The sequence below is a fragment of the Sphaeramia orbicularis genome, chromosome 1, assembly GCF_902148855.1.
Source record: "Sphaeramia orbicularis chromosome 1, fSphaOr1.1, whole genome shotgun sequence".
Lineage (NCBI taxonomy): Eukaryota > Metazoa > Chordata > Actinopteri > Kurtiformes > Apogonidae > Sphaeramia > Sphaeramia orbicularis.
Window position 1 is genome coordinate 20763948 of NC_043957.1, and position 24613 is coordinate 20788560.

A 24613-nucleotide genomic window follows, 5' to 3' on the forward strand; every position below is an offset into this window, starting at 1 on the left:
CTTCCGAAAGATTAAGGGACTTTTCCCCCCGCTGGTCTCCCTTCTTCATCCGTCCATTGAGGAGAAAACCGGACACATCTTCATCTGCATCTTCACCACCATTTGCAATTAACTTCCCCGCATGCACGCGCGCTCTTAATTGCCAACTGGAGGAGGGAGAGAAGGAAGCGGAGTGTGCGCGCGAGGCGGCTCCCGGTGTGATAAAGCAGTCGCGTGCAGAGAGTCCTGGTTGGTTCCTCTGAGTGCAGGTGTCCCACGGAGCGCGAGGGGAGCCACGAGGGGACACACACTGACCACCGTGTTCTTCATAGTCTTCATGGGCTTCTCACGTTCACGGGCGGTGATGGATCAATGGAGCTTGGTGCGCGGGACATGGCTGCTGTTGGTGCTCGTGACACTGTTTGACACCTCGAGGGCAGGTAGGCTCAAACATCAAGCAGCATTGTGTTGTTTTATAAAGTTCTCGGCTCTAAATGAACCCCTCCCTCTTTCTCTGTGTCACATCATTAAGTTCTGGACAATTAACATGAAAAAAACATGTAACCCATTCATGACCAGTAATTTAATGTCTCCTTGTTGCCAGCTTTATCTCCTGTGTGAGCTTTAACCCCCCCCCCCCCCCCCCCCCCCTCACACACGCACACACACCTTGAAGAAGCCATTTTCCTCTTAACTTCCACAAAACAGGCTCCATTATGACGGTTTTGTCAAGCCTTGTCATGCAGGCCTAAAGCTTACTGAACTGAACTCCTTCTTCTCGGCTACTTGAACCCACTGCACATTTAGTAGACAGTGCAAAGCTCTAGACATTATAGGCCTATATGTCTAGACTTGTTCTGCCATACCTGCAGCATCGGTCTGTGCTCTAATACAGGATATTTAACCTGTACAGCTGGGTAACGGGGAACAGATTCAAGAGCAGATCAACCTTAGTTGTTCTGCAGCCCCTGGACCTCCTCTGGACCCATGTGGACTTGGTCCATCTAAGGGTTTTAGAACCTGGTGTTGCTGCTGTGCATCATATTTGTAAACCAAGTCTCAGTAACCAATATTCTAGTGCTGAAATAATGATATGTGTATTTAGTTAAAGGATTAGTAACAACAGAACAAAGAGCTGCAATATTAAGTCAGTTATTTGAAAAGTTTGCATGTATTTTGTTTGTAGATTCATTGTTTTTTTTAGACGTTTTTCTTTTTCTTTCTTTCTTTTTTTTTTTTTTTTTAAGGAAAATCACCTCTGGAGACAGAATTAGAAACAGAATCCTCTTTATTCTCCAGATGTTGTCTCTCTTGTAAATTATAAATATAAGATATAAGAAAAGTAAAATGAGAAAATAATTACTGCAAATGCACTGCAAAAACCAAATAAAGCCAAATATTCAAAATTGTCTTGCTCAAAATGTAAAAGCAGAGCACATTTCTTACAACTAAAATAAAACTGAAAGATCATTATGGACTTATTGGTGGAAATGGCAAACTTAACACTTACTAGAAGCACAGAAGAAGAAAAAGGATTTTAAATAGAGAAAATGTGCAAGTTGTTTCACTCTTACAATAAGTAAAGTTCCTCATGTGGGATATAATGTAAACCACTGTTTAAACCTGTTACTGATTAAATGTAGCTGAATGTTACCCCAAATATCTTTTGAGGATGAGGATGAGACTACTTTTATGAAAAAAAAACATGCTTGATACAATTATTTTTTCTTAAAACCAGATAAGACTCATTACCTTTTTTCCCCCTGTTGTAGTCCATTTTTGTAGTACACATTTGACACATGCTCCTTGAGGCAAAAGTCCAATGAATGCACACAGACTCATTCCAGTTCAGACTCAATACATCTGTCGACTTGTTTAATGACTCTGTTAATGACTCTTGTGTCTGTGTTTTGATTGCGATTAATTTCACACCGGCCGGCTTTATTTGGGACTTCATCAACAATTCACAGTGAAAGCCAAAAACTCTGCGAGCAGGTGACTTGGCAAAGATGCAACCATGTTGACTCCACCTGCTGTGTCTGTGAAGATGCTGGGGAATCAGAACTATTTATGTACCAAAATCTTTTAATCACTATTAGCCATTATCATCTCTTGTATCCTTCTCTGTTCTGAAACTTGTCACGAGATAGTAAAAATAGTTAATGGTATAATAAAATTAATGATTAAATGATTAAATAGGTTGTTTTTCATGGTAGATATATTCAAGTACTTCAGAGGTTCTTTTACTCTATTATGATGTTATTATTTAATATGGTAACACACAAGCAAACCAGGACAAACCTCAGAGGGGCTTGTCTACAAGGCTATCTGTAAAGGTCATTACTTAAGTGACTAATGCAACCTCTGAACTTTTGAGGTCATCTGGGGTCAAACCAGGTCAGGGCATAAAACCCTGTTGCATGCCTCACACCTGGCAGTCAGTATAACACAACTTTTTTATGAGATAAATTTTATTCTCAAGCTCCCCCTTCCCTGCAGAAAGACACAGGCACATGCATTCACATGTAATGTGCAGGGTTATATAATATGATGCGTACACTTTCTTTTCCTGGACAGACTCCTCCTTAAGGCCCTTATGAAACTGTCTTCAGTTACATCTCACTCTTGGTTTTTTGCTACTGTTAAATGCAGTCACACACCTGGCTGTCAGCATCCTCACTGTGAATTATGATCAGAGTCATCTCAGCAATGTGGTCAACTTTCGGTCAAGCCCGTCACAGTCTGGCCTTAGGTGTTTCTACGTGTCTTACTGTCTGTACATAACTTATGCATCTACTTTGCGATAGGCTTGACCCCCACTGGTTATTGGTTTTCAAAGTATGCAGAGTATTCAGTATTTAGGTCTACAGTGTAACATAGGTAAAATTAAGATATTTGGACTGATACCAATGGTTAGAATAACGATGAGGGCAATGCCAGTTTGTTTTTCTTGGTGTTTTGTGAGTATGCAAATTACTGGCTGTCTAAACTCATATTTTACCTCAATGAACTTCACCTATAATATAGTTCAGTGCCCACATTTACTACTTGAGGTGGTTCAACACAACATGAGCCACTGTGAATTCAGGAAAGACTCCTTTGAATCACTGGAACAGAACTGAATGGAGTATGGCTGCAGTCATATGTTGTAGCTGAACTGTAATCAGACAAGAGGCTCAGCAAAAGATAAACATTGGCCACTGGTGAATTTCACCTTATTTTCTGACAGTATGATGACAGTCAGAAAGATTAAAATCGGCCAATACCAATATTCAGCTGATAGACTGGTGCATCTCTGGGATCCAGTCTTGAAAATATACCATAGATTAGCAACCAACAATTAGGGTGTATTCACACCTGGAAAGTCCTTTGATCCGCTTATTTGATTCAGATCAAATGCAGACTTTGTTTTTTTCCTTTGGGTTGGATTGCATTCTCATCAGTCATGTCTGATGAAGGGCTATGGCCTGAAATGTCACTACTTGTGGTGAATAAATAATTTTTGGGAGCTCACAGGTTGTGCAGACCTCATCTGATTCTTTCATCCACTGTTTTTTTGGGATCCTGCACACCTTTCAGTACTGGATGTGCATGTCATCACCTCTTTTCATGTATTCACACCTAAAAAAAAGTCTGGACTTTTTGGGGAAATGAACTCTGGTCCGTTTTAAACGGACCAAACAAAGTAGGTATGAATACACCTTTAATTTTGCATTCTGTAAAATGTCAGAAAATGATGAGAAAGACCAAACTGATATCCTCAAATGTCTTGTTTTGTCCATTACCCAATGACATTCAGTTCTTCATAATAGAGGATGGCCCAAACTACAAAATATTCAAATTCAGACTTTTTGTTCTTAAAAAAAATTACTGAGACCAATTATCAAAGTAGTCACATATAAGTTTATTCTCAACAACTTATATTATATTTGTTGCAGCTCCAAAATTAACTGAATAATTTGAGTGACAAAGTGCTGAAATTACCCCATTTTCTTTTGTATCAGCCTTTTAACATCCACCCTTTTCATTAAGTCTTAATTATATACAAAACTACTGTTTGAAATATAAGTATAAACCCCAAATTCTCATCTTAGATTTAATGTGGAAGGGATCATCTATTTATGGTGAAGTGAAACTACATTAGTTCAAACAGTGATTCAATGCAATACTTAATCTGGCTATTTGTAGTTTTTCTACATTCAAATAGCCTAATAAGTGACCTACAATTTTCATTAAAGTGTTTCCAATAAAGACCTCTGAAGATTTGCCATAGATGCCAATGTATTGGATTGTAGAGATATGAACTGAATATAGTCACACTGACCACTACAGGGAGCAATGAGTCACTCTGCTGGCCAAGGCCAAGTGTAGGACGAGAACCAGAAAGAAATAACTCTCAAAGAACAGTCAAAGAAAAGAAGTGATAATAAAATTAGAAGCTGTTGTTTTCACCACTGGACACAGCTCTAAATGAAAACAATGGATTTTGATGCTGAAATGTCATCATTTCTTCTACATGGGTGAGTGTGATTCTGAGGCTTATGAAGGTATAAAGTTATTATGGGATGTTATTATGTTTGCTATGTTAGCGTTTGTTGATCCACTGTTCAGACTAAACTGTGAAACAGATCTTTAGTGCAGAACTGCAGATACTGACAACACAAACTGTACAGAAAACAGAGGTGATTTGTGGTTTTACTATGGCTGTTTTCTGTTTAAAAACAGAGCTAAGCTAACAGAGCTATAATGTAAACTATCAGCTGATGCAGGATGTGAAGATTATAAGACACAGTGTTATTTTACTGACTGTTAAAATAAGTGTCTGCGAGTTTAAGTTTGAAGAACAAAATTTGGTAATACCATGATACAGATGAGTGTGAACAATGAGCTTTATACTTTATTCAGTGACTGATAAAGTCTGGGTATATAGTGTTGATTCACTGGTGGTTTTAATCCGAAGTCTGTTCTGGTATGTAAGAGTTTGGAATATTAACATTACATAGAACCCCTTAGGCGTCTTTGTTTTGTGGAAGATGTAAATGTAGGAAATGGTGGTATGTTCTGAGAGGGAAAACTGGATGTACAGTTCTGTTCAGTGAGGAAACTGGTTGGAGATCTGTGTTCTCCATCTGGTGAGGCTTTGAGCCAGATGGACACATGTTACAAAGTACCTCATTTTCCAACTTGTTCTGCTGCTATTTCAGTCTGGTTTGAAAAAAAACAACAACAAAGCTTTTCAAGTATCCTTAGCAAACACACAGAATTATGAAAGTGTGTCTGCATTGGCCAGTTTAGGTAGACGATTTCAGAAATGGCTCACCACTGGCCCCACTGGTGTTTTTAATTTGACAGCTGATGGGAAACATCTGGAATGATATCACTGATTGGGAAGTGGCCAGTGGCACAGCATGGTTGACTTTTTTTTTTTTACCCAAAGACAGGAGAGCAGCAGCAGTGCCCCATCACATATGTAATGCTTTTAAATGTTTTTTCTTTACCTTTTCCTTGCATCTCATTATCTCTCTTTGGAATGGCCAACATATTCTTTTTCACCTGTCTGGGAGTAGTTTCACTCTCTGTAAAACACCAGGTCCTCACTAGTAGGCTCAGGCCAGTAGGAGTTTAATGACACAGCCAATAATCCCTTAACTGCTTCCCATCTGCAAACACTGGCAGCAACATTTTAGGAACTTGAACACCGGTCTTTTGTGGTTTTCAGTAATTGTGAATCTCCTGCTTCCTTCTTGATTAATATGACTTTAGAAGTTTTTATGGTGTTTATATTTTTGAGAGAGTGGGTCCTTGAGCTGAAAAACAGAACCACAACCAGCCATGTGTTCCTGTTAGAGTTCACCTCAGGCAAACAATTAGACTGTTTAAGTGTAAGGATGAGATGGTATCTTTTAAACCAAAGCCACAATGGAAAAGGATCGTTTCCCAAGATGGTACAAACACCAAAATAGTTTAAACCTCTAGCCTGGCACCGTCAACCAATTTACAAATGAGTTCAAACTATTTCATATGATGTGGGGTCTTGGATGAATCCCTGTTTAAGTGGATTTCTTCCAGCAGAACTCAAAGGCCACTTTATTAAGAACACCTTGCTAGTCCCAGATGTACCTAATAAACTGACCAGTGATTGTATATGTTTTTGCTGTAGCCCATCGGCTTCAAGCGTCAGTAGGTTTGTGTTCAGAGATGCTCTTCTGCATGCCTTGGCTATAACCAGTAGTTGCTGTTGCCTTCCTATCAGCTTAAACTAGCCTGGCCTTCCTCTAAGCTCTGGCATCAACAAGGCATGTTCACCTTTGTCAAATATTTTCTCTCTTTTGCACCATTTTCTGTAAACTCTAGAGATGCTCGTACGTGGAAATCTCAGTAGATCAGCAGTTTGTGAAATGTTCAGGTGAATCCCTCTTGCATCAGCAACAGTGTCATGTTCAAAGCCTCTTAAATAAGTTTCATTCCATTCTGATGCTTTGTTTCTATCATCTCGACCATGTCAGCATGCCTTAATGCTTTGAGTTGCATCCATGTCAATGCCCTGTTAGATATTTGTGTTAATGAGCAGCTCAACAGGTACCTAATTACGTGAGATTCACCAGTGAAATTCTTTATTCCAACCAGTGTTTTTGATTTTTGCATACATAACCAACCTACAATACACTATAACTTGGCCACACCTAAAGGTTCTTGTGCGCTGACATTCATGGCTTTGGCCTTGTGTCAAACATCTGTAATGCACAGTGTTATTTGAACTCCACAAAGACAACAATAACATTATGTTTAGCAAAAAGCTGTTTAAGCAAATGAAGCTCAGATAATGACCTACCATTCTACAGAAAAATGGGAATGCAAAATGCTGAGCTCGAGCACATTTCCAGCCTTTGCTCAGGGTTTAATGGTTCGAGGTGTTTTTTTTATCAGCGTGTGGGTTAAAGACAGACCTGCCCGAAGCAACTTTTTTGATGAAAACGAAATATGGTAACTGGGTTAGCACTGAACTGGTGTGCATATTTGGCATAAGAACATTTTTCTGTATTTCAACACTCTGCACCTGATCAGTTGAACTTTAGTCTGGAACACTTATAACTGATGTTATCAACAGATGCAAATTAAAATAAGTCAGGTCATAATTGGATAGACCTAAAACCAATGAGAGCAATGAAAGGTAAGAGACGCATTGTCCAGGTCTCTTAATACAATACTGACATGTTCATCGATTCAGATTCTGGCCCATCTGCTTTAACCCCAGTTCTGAGCTCCAATCTCTGCATGAGCCTGCAGAGTCGGAAAGAGGCTGAGATGTAGATTATGAGTCTGAATGTCCAAGACTGGATGTTGAGTAGTTCAGTGACATCCGTATAACAGAGAATCACAACTCACCTGTCAAACCACATGAGGCTTGTAAAGGCTGAGGGATAGTTTTGGGGTTTTTTTAGCTTCATACAGTCCTTTCCTACAGAGAATTTAAGCCCTGAAGTGCCTTTAACCCTACCAGATTTTCCGGATATAGATCAATTATGCAACCCGTGTTATTGTGTCACTGTGATTTTTTTTTAATACTAACAAAAAAGATACTATCAAAAAAGAACCAATTCAGAAAGTGGTTGTATGAGGTAAAATTGTGGCCTCAATATGAGCCCATTGTTTCGGAATAGAGTTCAACCTATTGGAAATGAATGAAGTTTGGAAGAATCTGATGGGCAGACAGGTGGACCGAACACCTCTAATTAGAGACAGTAACACTGATTTTTTTTTATACTAAGTACATGATGTGGAGTCGCACTAAAGCACTACTAAAAGTATAGTTTTATGTCATCAAGTTGGTGGATATCCTCAAAAAGAAAGTGGGATGTTGAGCTGTTGTTTTGTATGTGCATTATCACCAGCACCGATGTGTTTCATTACATATGAGTCATTCTGTTTACAGCCCAGTAAACATGTTTTACTGTTAAGTATCACTTAAATTGTTCAGAAATTTTGTTCACTTTTGTCAGCCTTGATATCAAATCTGCTTCATATCAGATAAACACTGTGATTGGCTTGGACTGATCTTGGCCAGGTGTGAGTGTTTCAAAAGTAGTAGGGTCAGATGAAACATGAACTCTCACAATCATCTGGTTCCCAGACTAGTAAACATCAGAAGCAAGTCTGAATTTGGTTATCATTCATCGGATTACATAAAGCATTTTTCTCTGCAAAAACTTAAGAGTCAGTGTTTTTTAAGGTTTACATTCATGTGTGACCCTGAGTTTACCTAAACATGTGTGGACCCTGCCACTCATGACTCATGTGGAAAAGTTTTTGTGCAGTGATTGATGAGCAAGGTCCCTGTAATTGACAGTTGGAGCGCAAATGTTTAAAGGACATATTTAGGTTAGACAGGTAGAGTGGTTTAGACTGCGGGTGTTTTTAACAACAGAACAATGAAATTGCAGCAAAGACATTTTAACCAGTAGCGTGTGAGTTTTGATGCAGTTTGATGCTTTGTCATTTAGATGTTTTGATTTGGTGGTCACAGTGTTTTGACCAGACTGTGTGAATTTGAGGTGCAAAATATGTTGGAAAATATAGTTTTTTTTTATTTCTTATTTTATTTAACCTTTATTTAACCAGGAAAAGGTCATTGAGATTAAAAATCTCTTTTTCAAGAGTGTCCTGACCAAGACAACAGTAGCAGAAGTTACACAAAACAGAAATTACAGCCATACGTCCACACTAAAAAGATACTTAAAACACAATAAGTAAGTATGAACATAAATGACATTTTGTTCCATACCCCAAACATTTATCTAAATTATTTAGCAAACTTTTCTCTATATGGTCAGCGGATTTAGTTGTTTATTTTACTTATTTCAGTCACTCTAATATAGCGCATTTGTTCTGCAGTTTGCCTCAGAAAACCATCAAGTACAGCTTTTTTAATAATATGTTGAAGTACTAATAATAGCATCGTATAGCATAGTAGCACACACCTGCAAAGTAGTCACCTTTCAGTGAAATTCACCATTTTGAATTCAAAATTAGCCATCCACGTGGATCCTCTAAATTCAAAAATGGACTTTCAGAATCTTCGGTGACATTGATAGAATTCATCGTGTGAGTGTTTTGGTGGCTGTTGCTTATAATTTTTACTACTGTATTTTTTTTTACCCCCTAGGAATTATGCACATGCTCCAAACCATGGGGTATTAGGACGTTAGTCAGGTGGCCCCCAGGTGGTGATTTAGTTTGTCACCTTTTTCAGCCCCTCTGAGTTTGCAGGTCTGGTAGCATATAAAGCTGTGTGCTTCACCTTGCTCTCAGACAGTCCTTTCCAACTGGCTTCAAATCTGCCAGACCCCCTTTGGAAAAACAGTGACATTAATGTATCATATTTGATACATGAGTTTTGAAGCCCTCTACATGATCAGTGTGATATTTTTTCTTGAAAAACCTGATGTATACAATTAGATACGTGCAATACATGGATATTCCACCAGGGGGGAGGAATTTGTTCACCAGAGGCCTTTCCAGTGACGCTACAAGATTGTCATTAATGAGGGAGGAGGCAGAACTTTGCCAATTTTGAAAAGGATTTACCAGTTTGTTAGACATATTTGTGTTATATTGTGTTTTTGTTCAAAAAATAATAATATTTGAGCATTGAGACCTGATGTATCAAATATGAAACAAAATTGAAACTCATACATGGAAATTGATATTTGAAAAAAAAAAGTTTATTGGTTGTTCAGAAGGACCAATAAAAGCTTCAGTTTCAAAGAACTGGAATTTTCTGTCAATGATTTAATGGTTCAGGCTTTACAGGGTTAAACTATTACCACTATTACTACTACTACTATTACTACCAAGTAGTTTTAGCCGCTTGGTAAATGTTAACACTTATCGTTGTTTGATAACAGCAGTGTCAACTGCACATAATATATAAGGACAGTAATTACCAGTACAGGGTGGGGAAGCAAAATTTACAATATTTTGAGGCAGGGATTGAAAGACAGTGTATGACCAGTTAGTTTATTGAAAGTCATGAGAATTTATTTGCCACAAGAAAATGTACATAATAGAAAATGTTTTTATTCTATGTGTCCTCCTTCTTTCTCAATAACTGCCTTCACACGCTTCCTGAAACTTGCGCAAGTGTTCCTCAAATATTCGGGTGACAACTTCTCCCATTCTTCTTTAATAGTATCTTCCAGACTTTCTCGTAATAGTTTTGCTCATAGTCATTCTCTTCTTTACATTATAAACAGTCTTTATGGACACTCCAACTATTTTTGAAATCTCCTTTGGTGTGACGAGTGCATTCAGCAAATCACACACTCTTTGACGTTTGCTTTCCTGATTACTCATATGGGCAAAAGTTTCTGAAAAGGTATGGATAATAGTGTTAGGTATGATTATGACATCAATATATGTTTGGTTTCAAAACAATTGACGTAGTGCCTGCTGAGAAAAAATAACTAAATGTTCATTGTTAATTTTGCTTCCCCACCCTGTAGTTACCCCAATTAGCAGGTAACTTGACAAACCATCCATCCATCCATCCATTTTCTGAACCACTTAGCTCTTGTGAGGGTCATGGGGGTGCCAGACCGGTCCCAACTGCCTATCACCGAAGGAAGAAGTGCATGTTTTTGCTCTTGTACACTGGCTTTAGACATTGGAGATTGGTTATAACAGACATATTCCCTCCTATATAAATGTATTTGTGTAATGCATAATTAAGATGTAGTGAAATGGTAGTATTATTAATGTAATTGCGCAGTAGTTGTTGTATTGGTACATATTTCAGTGTAGTAGCGGGTAGAGTGCTGCTCCTTCTGGTCCAGTCTGATACCATGTATTGTATGTATTATTTCTTTGACTATATCCGTGACACCAACCCAAACAGCAGCACTACTTCTTCTCATGTTGAACTGAGAGCAGACTGGATGTGACAGTCTCACTTCTCACTCTAGTGTTATTCAGTGATGACATTTTGTTTTGAATTGTATAGAAATATCACAATTTATATATGTTTAAAAAATTGCCATGTGTAATGTTTGTGGTCAATAAGCAGCGCTGACTGCATTTAATCAGTACAGAGCATATGGCATTGTGTGTGTTGACAGAGCTCACCCACTCTTTGTTCTCCAAAAGTCACTGTATGATGCAAGATCCAAGCATAACAGAGCACAAAGCCACCTAAAGCAATGTGTAGCCATCCAAGAATAGTTTGAGTCCTTTTGACAAATATTGATGTAGTCTTTGATCTATGTTTGAGGGGAAGAACAGCCTTTTATTGATGTGAATGTGAAACCCCCTGTCGCTCATTTTGATCAAGAGGATAGAAGATTACAACTGAAATGTAGAGACTTGACAGTGAGCTGTAATTTCAACGGGAGAGCCTCACATTCTGAGTTGGAGAGAAGTAGTACATGTCTGTTTTTGTGATGGCTTTGTGTTCCCTCTGTGTCACCAATGGTAGGTATACATGTGTGTGTGCTAAAGGACAGACTAGATTGTGTTGTAGACAGCAGGAGAGACTCTCCAGTGTGTTTCTTTGATCAGAGCCAGCTGAACTAAGAATGAAAACACATGGTCCACTCATGCTATTCTTCTCTTTCTGCTTCTCCTCTCCCATTCTTACATTTCGTCTGGACTAATTCCATCAAATGTCAATGAAAAGCAAAAGGAGAGAGTGTTTGAGTGAATCAGGTAAAGGACTTTGATGACAGGTTCCCTGGCTCTTGTTGTTAAGTCTATGTTTTCGTGAAGTTCAGTAAAACATAAGTACTTGTTTCTGAAAAAGACATGTTATTGCATTCTTTGCCATTACTGAGATAATGACAGACTAATCACAAACACACATACGGCCGCACTTGTACACAAAAAACACCTACTTATTGCTCACACAAACAGAGACACAGACATCTGGTTTCCAGAAAATCCATTGTGTTTCAAATATGGTGCCCGTCAAGTTGTGCATATGTATTGAAGTCACAAAGCTATGTTGTTCTACTTCTCAGACACAGTGCCTGGGAAGAGCAAGAGTCTTCTTTTGTGTTTTTTTTCATGCCGTCTAGTTGAGGCTGATGAAGTTAGAGCTTGGTCAGATGATGGATTGGGCTGGTCAAGAACACTTAACTCTTTGGATACATAACGTTTTGATTGTTTTAAATAACTGTAAAGAGGAGCAGCTCAACAGTGGTGTTTCACAGAGTTTATTCTGTGCTGAAACAAAGTCTTTTAAGCAGTGGAGTTCAACAGACATTGTAATTTGTGTTGAAGGAAAAAGCACAGGTGTTGCTAATAACTTGGTAACAATAAACCTCAGTTTGTGCACATGTCCCAATAAACCATGACAGTGCATGCACAAAATATTCAGTATTTCACTTTTATTTCCAAAAAACGAAATATTCCGAACCCCCTAATGAAGTCCTCCTGTTAATGAGCACATATGCATATGTTGTTTTCATGTTCAAATACAGAAAAGTGGAACAGCTGCTTGTGCCTTTTTGCCACCACAAGGGTATTTGCTCATGTCTGCGATAATGTTTAAGAGTAGATGTGTTTTACCACCTGAGCAGAAATGGGGGCTTTTCTTCTTGTCATGCATCTTTATCCCAGCCTGAAGAATTTTTGTTGTGGTTTGTGTAATGGTAAGAGGCAGTGAGTCACAAACTGCTGTAAATGCTCCAACTGAGACACATTTTATGAATGCACTGTGTGGTGGTGCTGATTAGTAAGTCGTATTTTCATCATCTTCACATTTGGGACAATATGAAACTTCTCCTGGGGATGAATAAACTTATTCTGCATGTACCAGAGATAATAATTATTGATAGGATGTTATACAAACTATTAGCAATGGCAGAACTTGCTGCCTATAGTGTCCAGTCACACTGGTCTACAGGTAAAAAAAAAAAAAAAAAAAAAAAAAAAAAAAACCTCCAGAATAAAAGTAGTGAAACTCTACCAAATTTGAGTCACTAATAAAAAAAATAAAAAAAATCAAGTAAAAAATGTTGGTTGGCTGTAGTTTCCAAGTTACAGTCTTGGGTCAAAATGTGAAACAGCGAGAATGAATGAGAAGATGGGTTTTACTCCAAGGGAATGTGAGTGTGAGCTACCAGATCTACTTCAAAAGACATTACACATTAAAATACATTCACGTTACAGGTTCTTTATACTGGAACATTTATAAACCTATTGGATAAATAGACATTAAACCATTTTATATGTCTAATAACACTTACATATACATTTAAAACATCAGCTAACCAGCATTTTTGTTATTTGTTTTCCCAGGCATCTTATTCAAGTATGTAAGGTTTAGCACTTTTAATTTCTGAGGTAGATAATTGAAAAAAAAATTGGGGACCAGCATTACTAGAATTAGGCTTCTCAACTGAATTCATTAATCAGTGCCTTTAAGTTTTATGTTTAATAATACAAATGTATGTGTTACATTAATTTGTAAGTATTATATTGACTTGGATGTTCAGTTCAGCAGTTATCCCATTTCAACTTGAGAATAGTAAATTTGAGGCATACTTAATGTACTGTCAATATCAATATTCATGGAGGAGGGTAGAAATATCACCTGATTAATCACTATTATCATGCTCTCAACTATTGTTAATGTAATGGTCTTTAAAAATCCATTATTGGTCAACCTCTAATGGACATGCAATATAAAGAACATTAAAAAGACTACCTGTATCATGTTAAGAAGAAACATATTTACAACCACCTCACTTTCACACTCTACATGTGAGCATGTGACTGATCACATGACGCCATGAACAGATGGGTCATGCGTTCATATTGTTTGTTCAATCAGATGAGGCAGTAGCTACCCTCAGATGAACTATTGTCTGTTTGGTGACATTGGATTGAGTGGGCGGAGGCTATCCAATGTTAGGACGTAGGACATGTAGAGCTAACATGTACTGAGGACTTGCAGCTGACGTCACTGGTCATGTGATTGTTGTTTACACCGCCATATTGGTAGGCACGCTATCTGGATCCAGAAAGTCAGAACTGTTGCTTTATATCATGTTTTTCTTTGGACTCGTGTTTGCGTGTTTAGTTATTTGCGAGTATGTCTGCTTGTGATAAAGGCACCATAGATGAGTTTCAATGTTTACTAACAGTGATGCGCGCGTAACTCAGAGGCAAAAACACGAGTACCAGCTACCAGCCAGCTCACATCAGCTGCGTACACCTCCGGGCTCTCCCCCGGAACTCGTGAACAAGCCGATATGTTAGCTCTAAAACGGTCCATTAACTGTCTCTGTCCAAAAGCCGATCCCATCTTCTCTTTCACGACCGCATAATTTGACTTGACTGCATCGGGAAGGCTGTCCCATAGTAGAAAAGCAGACTTGCACAGACGAGTGGGAAGTATTCTCACCAGCTCCCCGCTGAACCCACCAGTGTCGCCCACCGTAGCTCCGACTGCCACTTCCAGCTGAGGAAACTCTGGCTGCCATCGCCGGCAAAGGGAGCAGGTAGATCCACAGTCACTCTTTCTCTATAGGGTGATAGGCCAGGGAAAGTCCTCCTGGTAGGTTTAAAGGGGTCTTCAGCACCATACCACATGATGACAATTCTTTTTTTCCACACCGCTAAGCGCAACAGACATGCAGGCTAACTACACTGAGAAGCTACGCTAACCGCGGTTATAACTATAAACAGCAGTCGGCAGAACAGAACCACCGCTGCCACCAATGGAACCGAGCGGTCTTTATGTCTAACGTATAATTGGTGACAGCTAAGTAATAAACGGCACACAGGAGTTTAGCAGGTCCATCGTTTAACATGCTACGAACTCGGTGTGACTTCCTCCTCCAAGACTTAATGTATGCATACATCACATGAAACTCATCTATTGCAACCAGCCACAACATGTGGTTACCATGATCACACTGCTTAAAGCTTTATGTTATTGTGGATCCACACAGGAGAAAGATAGATATCACCAACAATGGGCAATTGTACGATCCAAGGAAAGCTTGCCTACCAACATGGCGCCGTAAACAGAAAACCACATGATCATGTGACGTATGTGCAAAACCTCAATACACCGGTATTTTACTATTTATTATAAGTTGAATCATCATGGTAATATTGAACAGGGGTATCACATATTGCAGATTTTCCTCGAATTGTGCAGGAATACTATAAAGAAGTCCAAAACCTGACCTTACAGGGGTTGGACAAAATAATGGAAACACCTTAAAAAAATCAACAAAATATAATTTAATATGGTGTAGGTCCGCCTTTTGTGGCAGTTACAGCCTCAATTCTCCGAGGTATTGATTCATACAACTTGTGAATTGTTTCCAAAGGAATTTTAAGCCATTCTTCAGTTAGAATACCCTCCAACTCTTTTAGAGACAATGGCGGTGGAAATCGACGTCTTACTTGAATCTCTAAAACTGACCATAAATGCTCAATAATGTTGAGGTCTGGGGACTGTGCCGGCCATACGAGATGCTCAACTTCATTAGAATGTTCCTCATGCCATTCTTTAACAATTCTAGCTGTATGGATTGGGGCATTATCATCTTGAGGTGAAGGTGTTTCCATTATTTTGTCCAACCCCTGTATATCCCAAATATTACCAGCATCTATCTAAATGACTTGATCTACAAATGCCCCATGTACAACAAGCCATACGTGTACCCAACTCATATCAAACACTTTATCAGAATAAAGTGTGAATGTAAACACCAGATGAGCAGCAGCTGAAGTGAGGTTAAACTAAAGTTGCTCTGTTTTATGTTGAGGTTTACATTTGACATACTCTGCATGTGTGTGCATGTTGATGTCAGTTGAGGGCTTCAGGAAAACAGCAGAAACTGATAGAGACCAGAGCACCTCCTCATCCTCTTGTGTATTTACAGCACAGGATATGTACTGTGTGGATGTTGCGGTGTGCTAGTACATACTCGTGCATCCATAGCATAAAGAAACATTCCCTCATGTATTTAAGTTCATACAGAGTAAGTGCAAAGTTGCCATGTCTTGTCTTGTCCTCGCCTGCATTTAGATGTCAGTGCTGCCAGTCATCTTTGGTTATGTAGGACTGAAACCTGGCTTTGTGAACCTCGCTCTGTTTATCTGTGTCAGATGAAGTGTCACCAGGAGTTTGTGAAGAAGAGGCTGTTAACAGTTAGGATAAAACCTCACCCAAAAATCCTTGTGAGCCTTCGAGGGTCATAACTCAGAGAAAATATGCAGCAGACTGTGCACACAGACAGTCTGTCAGGTGAGTTAAGGGTCTCACATTCACTCACTTGGAAGAGTAAATTAGGAATAAATGAAAAATAAACAGTCTAGGATAATAACAACAGCGATCAAATGTTTTATGGCATTAGTCATTAATCTTTTATTAAATGAATATTTCAACAAGTTGTGATGTACATATATTCGTGGAAAAAATTATTAGACCATCAAAAGTCATCAAAAACAATGATTATGCAATCAAGTACTAACTCCTGTGTGTATCATGTGACTAAAACAGATAAAAAAAGAAAACATGGAATGCCTAAAAGCACTGTTTTTGGTAGTACAATGCCATAGCTATTGATGTAAGAAGTGATTTTGATTATCAAGAAAACACTGAAAATGGCTAGATATCAGCTCTTAAATTAAACTCTTATGAGCTATTTTTGTTGTTATCATTATATTTGTCTGAGTGAATGTACATTTAGTTGTACCAGGCATTAAAATGAACAAGAAATTGAAGAAAACAAGGGTGGTCTAATAATTTTTTCCGCAACTGTATTTTCACTGTATGAGCTAAATAAGTTTGATTTGAGTGACTAAAGGTGGAGGTCATCTGCAAACCTATGGAAAACCCAGATTAAACATGTTCCTTGGTCAGTACTTTTGGGCTTTCCAGTCTAATTTTAATCAGATTTTGTTGATGCAAAATGTCCCACAGACAACAATGCAAACCAAACTTTTAAACTGAACAAGCGTACAGAAAACACTCTTTGGCTCAATCAGACTTTTTCTTAACTTTTCAGGAAGTTGCACAACACTAAAACAAAAGAAAGAAAAAAAACAATGGAAGGACTGGGAAGAACAATGAGGCAAATTAACAACGTGCAGCATCAGATGCTCCATACATATATGATGATAGCAGGTTGGCTCCCAAAATTGTAGTGTGAAAGCAAAACCAACACATGTCAGTTTGTTGGTTGACACGTTTTGCTTTTAATTAGCTCTTTGTGCTAATTACACCCTCTGCTGTGTGTTGATCAATGTCACCAAAATGGATTTTCACAGTATAGAACCCTTTAAGATTTGCATGAGCTTATATGAAGTTTGTGTCTGGAGTCTGTTTTATTTCCAAAAAAACATCTATCACAGTTGCCGACATCAATAATAACATTTTATGCACTCATTTCTGTGTCCAGCAGAACCTCTAGATCCCCCTAAATGGAGTTAACTAATGGTAGCTAATGTGAGCAATACGAACATCATGTAACTACACATAAATATACCACCTTTTTCTGCTCCTTTTCCATTTCTATAAATCAATGGTTTCCACATAATATTTTATATAATATACTTTACAGAACCTGAAAAAACTAACACCAAATGTTAAGCCAACATTAGTAAATTCTTCAAAGCATTAATATATCTAAAACTGTATGACCGTGTAAGAATACTAAAACCAAACTGAAACAATAAGTCAAAAAACATAGCTCTGATCTCAAAATAAAACAAAACTGTTGCCTCGAGTTATTTGTATTGGTTTAATTTGCAGTTATGTGGTGCCTGGTCTAAGTTTTCTTTTATTGTTTTTTTTTTCATGGTTGACATCATTAATCCTGAAGCTGCAGCTGATCACTGAAAACAAATGATGTCCTAAATGTGAACTTCTCACTGATTTTCTCAGCCCATAAAATAATAAAAGTCTGAACATTTTGAAACCATAAGTAATCCAATCCATGGGAATTTTAGTAGAGCTGTTATTTTATTAGTAAATAACATGATGCCCTGCACATTAAAAGATAGAAGTAGAAATAACAGACAGACAGACCATCTGAGAAAAATGGGGCGACAAATACATCTGGCACTCAGACTCAGACATCATGCCAACGTGTTGTGTGTGCACACGTGCATATGTGTGTGTGCGTGTTGAAAGGTGCAAGGCAGATGGAGGGTTTACGTAAGCCTCAAAAATACGTGTAAAAAGGAGTCACACCAGTAGAGGCATGCCCTCATCTCCCCTACCATCTCCCATTTTCCCTCTTTACCCTTTTCTCTGCCGTTTTCATTTCAACATGTTGACTTTCTCTGCTGTCTGAAGCCCCCTCCCACTGCTTTACATCTTATTCAGCTTTGTCCACCTCATGCAACATCGCAACCACATTAGAGGAATGTGTGTGTGTGTGTGTGTGTGTGTTTGATAGCAATTTAGATGCAATCTTTGGTGCAAATGTTCTATATTTATTCCCAAACTCTCCATCTGTGTATACATTCTAGTGTGTAAGATGTCTCCTTCTTTGTGTTTACGTGTTTGTGTATCTGTGTATGTGCGGTTGGACAGAATCATTGTCAGAACACATGTATTCTTTATTGGCATCTTTGTTGTGTGATTCAGACAGTTGCATTTGTCACTGCCAACGTGAGCATAACCAAGCTTCTGCAACAACTATGTCCTAGAATACCAACACAGAGACCACATGGGTTGCCTGATGAAATATTTCATTGTACTATTTACAAGATAATTACAGCGCTAACGTGACCCATATGTCTCAAAGATAACATCACACACAAATAGACACATTCAGAGGTTGCACATTGTCAGTTTGTTTGTTTACACTGTGTATGTGATGTGCTGGAAGATAAAAACATCAGGTCATCTGAAACGCAGTTTTTATCCAGGTACCAACTGTTTTTAAATCACAGGGTAGAGGTACTAAACTGAATGTAACCATAGAAACACGACCGATAATTAACTCTAAATGATGAACACAGCTGAACAGAACCACAAACTTCACATCAGGTGTATTTCTATAAACATATTGTATGACTGTCCAGTTTGAATAGTCTGAAGGTAGAACAACATTTACTTCAACAAAGTTTTGCTTCTTGACTTCATGCTTCTCTGTTAAAGTGTTGCAAAATATAGCCCATAGTGACACTAAATGACACTAAATTTGCTCCAAACCCATTTGGAAACAAGCATAATTCACATTTTCTCTGTTTTCCCTATTTGGCAACTTTGTTTTTCATTTTATTTAAAAACAGCTATTGCAGTTGTAACGATGTATGCATCATTTCATCAGCATCCTTTGTTAACTGGGGCTGTGTGATCATTACGCATTTATGTTGACAGCAATGAAAAACTTTGGACATTTTTACTCAATATAGACCAGATCTAACAGCCTATAACACTACAAGGGCTTGAAACAAACATCACACGCAGAGAAATTTCTTCTGTTCAGTGAGTAAATCCACCACACTGGAAAGTAAATGGCTGTAACAGTGGTTGTACATGGTGCATTCAGGCATACCTTGTGAACTGATTTTATTTTATTTTATTACCCCGTCCCCAAAGGGGAGGTAAGGGGTATTGTTTTTGGTTTGGTTTGGTGTGTTTGTTTGTTAACACTCTAGCAGCAAAACTATTGACTGAATTCATACCAAATTGGGTTTATAGATTGCCAGTGACCCAGAATAGATGTGGTTACATTTTGGGAACAGTAGGTCAAAGTTCATCTTTTTTTATTTTTATTTTTTTGTTTGTTTATTTGTATTTATTTATTTATTTTATTTTATTATTTTTCAATGAAAAAAGTTTACATTTTTTATAAATTTAAAAAACAAACAAACATTTATTTGTAATGGGCGAAAATTGAAATGTCTATAAAAACATCAATTTTGTTTCAATTCAAACTTGGCACATATATAGAGGCATTTGATATGCTGACATCAGCACACACATAGACATGACGACATCAGCTGGATCGATGTCAAAATAAGCTACAATACATGTGAGGGGCGGGGTTTTTATTTTGTCTTTAATCATGTAAACTACATGATTTGCATATGAGGAAGCCAACAGGGTCTCCATGGTGCATTCATATGCACTTTGTAATTTTAGTCTACACTCTAATGGCAGCAAATGTGTTTTCTTATTTTTCTATCTAATCATTACCGTGAGGACATGAACATTGAACTTCATGTCTGTATTCTAAATGTCTTCAGGCATTAGTAGTGTAATATTTATGACAGCATTTTCAACTTATGTGTCATGATTGATATGATAGAAAAATATCATGATCAGATTTTTCACCATCTTTGCTCATATTTGCTTTCAAATGCAGTTTCCATCTGTCTCCTGCATATATTAAGAAACCATGTATTAAAATGAATGATAATTGGAAGTGATTCTATGTGTGCTGAAAAACAAGTAAAATTCATCAACTACTGAAAGGAGACTGAGAATACCTGGGATCAGGTTACTGTTTGGATGCAGTCATATATCCACTGTTTGTTTTTTGTTTTGTTTTTTGTTTTTTTTGCCTCAGATACTTCTAATGTAATAATTGACTCCATTTTCATATGGAAGGACAACAACCTCAAATAAGTGGAACTAGCTCATATTTACAACAGTTTAGAAAAGAATGATGATGATGATGATGATGATGATGATGATGATGACCGTGAAGGAAATGATTGTGAGGCTGTTTTTTGGGGATGGCCTCTGAAGGAGTCACTGGAGCGCAGATGATCCACTGAATAAGAGGCTGGAAGGGGCACAGAGGTGAGAACAAACAGGTGTGTAGGGCAGGTAGGCATTTTAAGGCATGGGTCAGGAAGGAGAGTGTTTGAGGTGTGATCCCACTCCTGAAATTCAGGTAAAATGATCAAATTAAAATGTGGTGATTGTGAGTTTTTGTTTCTACTGATGGTAAAGTAAGAATTGGTCCAGTTGCTAGTGCTGATACTAATGTTTGCATGTTTTTAAATTAGTATTCTCATTTATTATCACAGGTAAAGAAAAAAATAACAGTGGAATGACTTTGTATTTGTCGATTGGTGACAGTGAACAACACCATTACTAATCTATAGTGATGTTGGACCAGTATATTTGTGCATTCCTCATTTACATTTTCAGATACATTTAAATATCTGAATCTTTTAGGGTTTTTTAGGTACCTGCATGACTATGTCAGTGCATACATCTTTAAGGGAGACATACTGGGCTTCTGTTCATTGTATGTGTGAGAAAAAAGCCATAAATGTGTGTGTTTTAAGAAAACAAGTTAATATATAGTCATTTATTGTTCATGTTTGTCCTTGTAATACATCATGTGTAATTGTGAGAGCATATAATGCATGACTGCATCTGTTTAGATTATTATTTAACACTATCTTCATCCATTGCTCCTTCGTGCTTTTACTCAAATACAATTTTCATGATCTTTACCTTGTGTGTCAGAAGAGTTTCTGTTCAGTGTCAGGTAGAAACGGAACCTCCCAAAGATGCTCTGTACCAGGGATTACCAGATTAAGGTATAAGGAAATATTGATGAGTGATAGTCATTTTTCTACAAGCAGGTGTAGACAGAAGTGGAATACTGAAGAAGGCACTTGGGATGAATTATGCTTGAAACATTTATCAGAACAAATTTGTGAGAACAGACATATTTGATGTAGAACACTGATGAAGCCATTACTGAATGCACTTCCTGATGTACAATTCTTAAGTACTTCTAATATCATAAATCAGTCATTGGTCTAAATTAGGGAATGGAAACAATGGCGACCGAACAGGACGGGTTCTGGTGCTGCACAACACACACAGACACACACACACAGACACACAAACAGTGCTGTCCACAGTGTTGTGACTGGACTCCTGAACCGGCTATATAAGCGGATGTTTTGGCTTTTTTTATCATGCCCACAGACTTAAAAGTTTTCATTCACCATACAGAGCGACATACAGAGAGAAGGTATTTATTTCACTAATAACACACTTCACCACTGATAAACAAGAGACAAATACCTATTCACCCCTCTGTGTGGAAAAAGAACAACTTCATATTTATGAGTGTTGGGATATCCCAGAGCAGTTTTTTACAGCGCACTGTCTCCATGACAACAACCAGTAGCGCACACAAAATTCTCATTTAATTAGGGCAGTCTCCAAGACTTTGCGCCTGTTCTCATTTGCACAGGCAATCTTAGCTGATCACCCTTTACACACAAATCAATAGCACATGCATTTTTTAGCGCGAGCAAGCACATTTGCGCCCATTATTTGCAATCTTAGAAAATCAGGCCCTTAATGTGAAGAAAAAAACGGAGGGAAGCTTGTTGCCTCATTTATTCCATGTTTTTTGCATCACCCCTTTTATCAGCTCCACTTTTGACATGTTACTGTATTTTTTTTTTATTTTTTAGACCAACTCTGCTATGTCACCTTTCAACACTATAACAAAAAGACACATAAACATAATAATAATCAGATGTGATGTGGGCATCATCATTCTTTTTCTGTCAACATTTGATCTCCTTCATGTTTTCTCACCTTGACTGTACATTGTGGAGGGTTCGTCAGACTCATTTGTTCATATACAAACATCTATATCATCATACTGGAAGGTCTCAGAGCATCTGTGTGTGTGTGTGTGTGTGTGTGTGTGTGTGTATGTGTATGTGTATGCATGCATCGGCACGATTCTGACAAATTCAGACATTTTTACCTGGCCGATTTGAAACCTACAGTTGAAGAATTGTCCCATCCCCACATTAAATATCTTGGCAAGTTGATAGGATCAATATTTTGGAGATATTAGTCATTTTGGAATACAATAGCCTTACAATCAGGGAAGTGCAGTACCATGCTGCTTGACGGGGCATGAAGTTCAAAACAGGAACACCGCATATACTCAGTCTCAACCTATCAGTATTAACATTGGCGCCTGCAGCCATACGGCATATGCATACTGAGTGACATTTGAGAGAGAGAGAGAGAGAACTCTCCCTTATGAACTATTTACCCCCCACCCCTGTCCGTTTGCTTTGTGTGTACCTCACAATTTCACTCTGAAGGTGCGCCTGGGTATTAATGCTGTATATTAATTGTTGTTAACATTTTAAAGAATGACTTACCAAACAATTTTTATGTCACTACATATAAAATATAGACTAACATCTTTTCCCAAAAGTCTGCTCTCCCCAGCATAAAAACTACCACATCTACAACCCATGGTTCCCCACCGGTCACATACTAGTAAAATATGTTAATGATGGCATCATATCACTTACTACTAAAACAAAACAAGTTGGATTTAGTGCCATTTAGTACTCAATGCTGCCAGATGCTATTGTAGACACTTTTTTGTTTTGTCATAATGACAAAAACTGGTTAAGCTTGTTTGTAAATCAAACTGGTTTCAGACGCTATACTGGACTGGACTGGACTGGACAGACAAAACTAAGAACTGACCCAACTAAAATGAAGTACACTTTCTCTCATCTTTTGCTGTAGTCACTGAAGGGTCTGTCAGATGTCAGTCTTTTTCCTCAAGACATACTGACCCTGTGTGCTTTCGGCCTTTTTCTTTTACTCTTTTAAATCTTCAGTGAAACAATTTTATAAGATTCTTTCTGCTCATAGAAAAACCCACAAATGTATTTCTAGGGGTGATGAATTGCTTGGTGAATGTTGTAACCTTTTCTCTTTTTTCAGCCAATCTCATTGATGTCCTGAAAGTCCTGGAGCTGTCAGAGGACATGGAGGGGGTGTCGCTGGAAGCAGGACTTTGCACCAGCAGAACAGGTCGAGAAGAAACAGACCTCTCTTATAAGATTGACAGAAAGATTCAACTGAGTGCACCCACTAAGCAGCTGTTCCCTGGTAAGACTGAATATAGTTTGATGAAGTGATACCTGTGGTTGGCTCATTCATCACAGACCCTGAGTTTTAATTTAATGTGTATGTGTGCGTCATCTGCAGAGTTACCGTTCCCTGTGAACTTCTCGGTGATGACCACAGTTCGACCTGTGAAGGGCTCACAGGTTTTCCTTCTTTCCCTTTATGACTTTCAGGTATGCATCACAGCATTGCACTAAGATATCAGTCCTAGACTCCCACATAGCCTGCAGCATGTCAAAATATGAAACAAATCTGCTTTTTGTCAGTTTGATTATACCCTCCTTTCACCAGATTCACCTTACATTTTATCATGAAAGAAAGAACTTACTCATTCAGGTAATTTATCTAGAAATGTATTATCACATTGACTAAGAAACTGAACCTGACCTGTTAACAGTCCAGGCCTTATGTAAATAAATACTACTGTATAAGTGAGTAATGTGCATAGGTATCTAACATTTATCCATTATATGCATCATATACCTGAATTTGCCAGCTAGAATGTGTGTATGTGTGTGCTTTATTTTTTTTGAGTGTTATGTAAATGTTATTTGAGTGTTATTTTCCAAACCCACAACCAGGACATGACATGTTGAAACTCTGAAGAATTTAGTTTTGATATTTCTTGTGAACAGTAAACCAAAAAAAAAAAAATCATTTGCATTTGTTTGTCTGTCTGATGCAGCCACACCTTGTGAAACACAAAAAACATTTTTCTGCAAGTATTCCATG

The 24613-nt window shown here is 38.0% G+C and overlaps 1 protein-coding gene across 1 annotated transcript in view; it reads left to right on the plus strand.

Annotated features, from left to right (window-relative positions):
- LOC115429438 (collagen alpha-1(XI) chain-like) overlaps positions 1–24613 on the plus strand; it is a 73853-nt gene continuing 49240 nt past the window's right edge. Inside the window, exons 1-3 of the mRNA XM_030148859.1 lie at positions 1–419; positions 23696–23863; positions 23963–24054. Of these exons, the coding sequence (XP_030004719.1) occupies positions 317–419; positions 23696–23863; positions 23963–24054 (363 nt within the window). The 5' untranslated portion in view covers positions 1–316. The remainder of the gene's footprint in view (positions 420–23695; positions 23864–23962; positions 24055–24613) is intronic.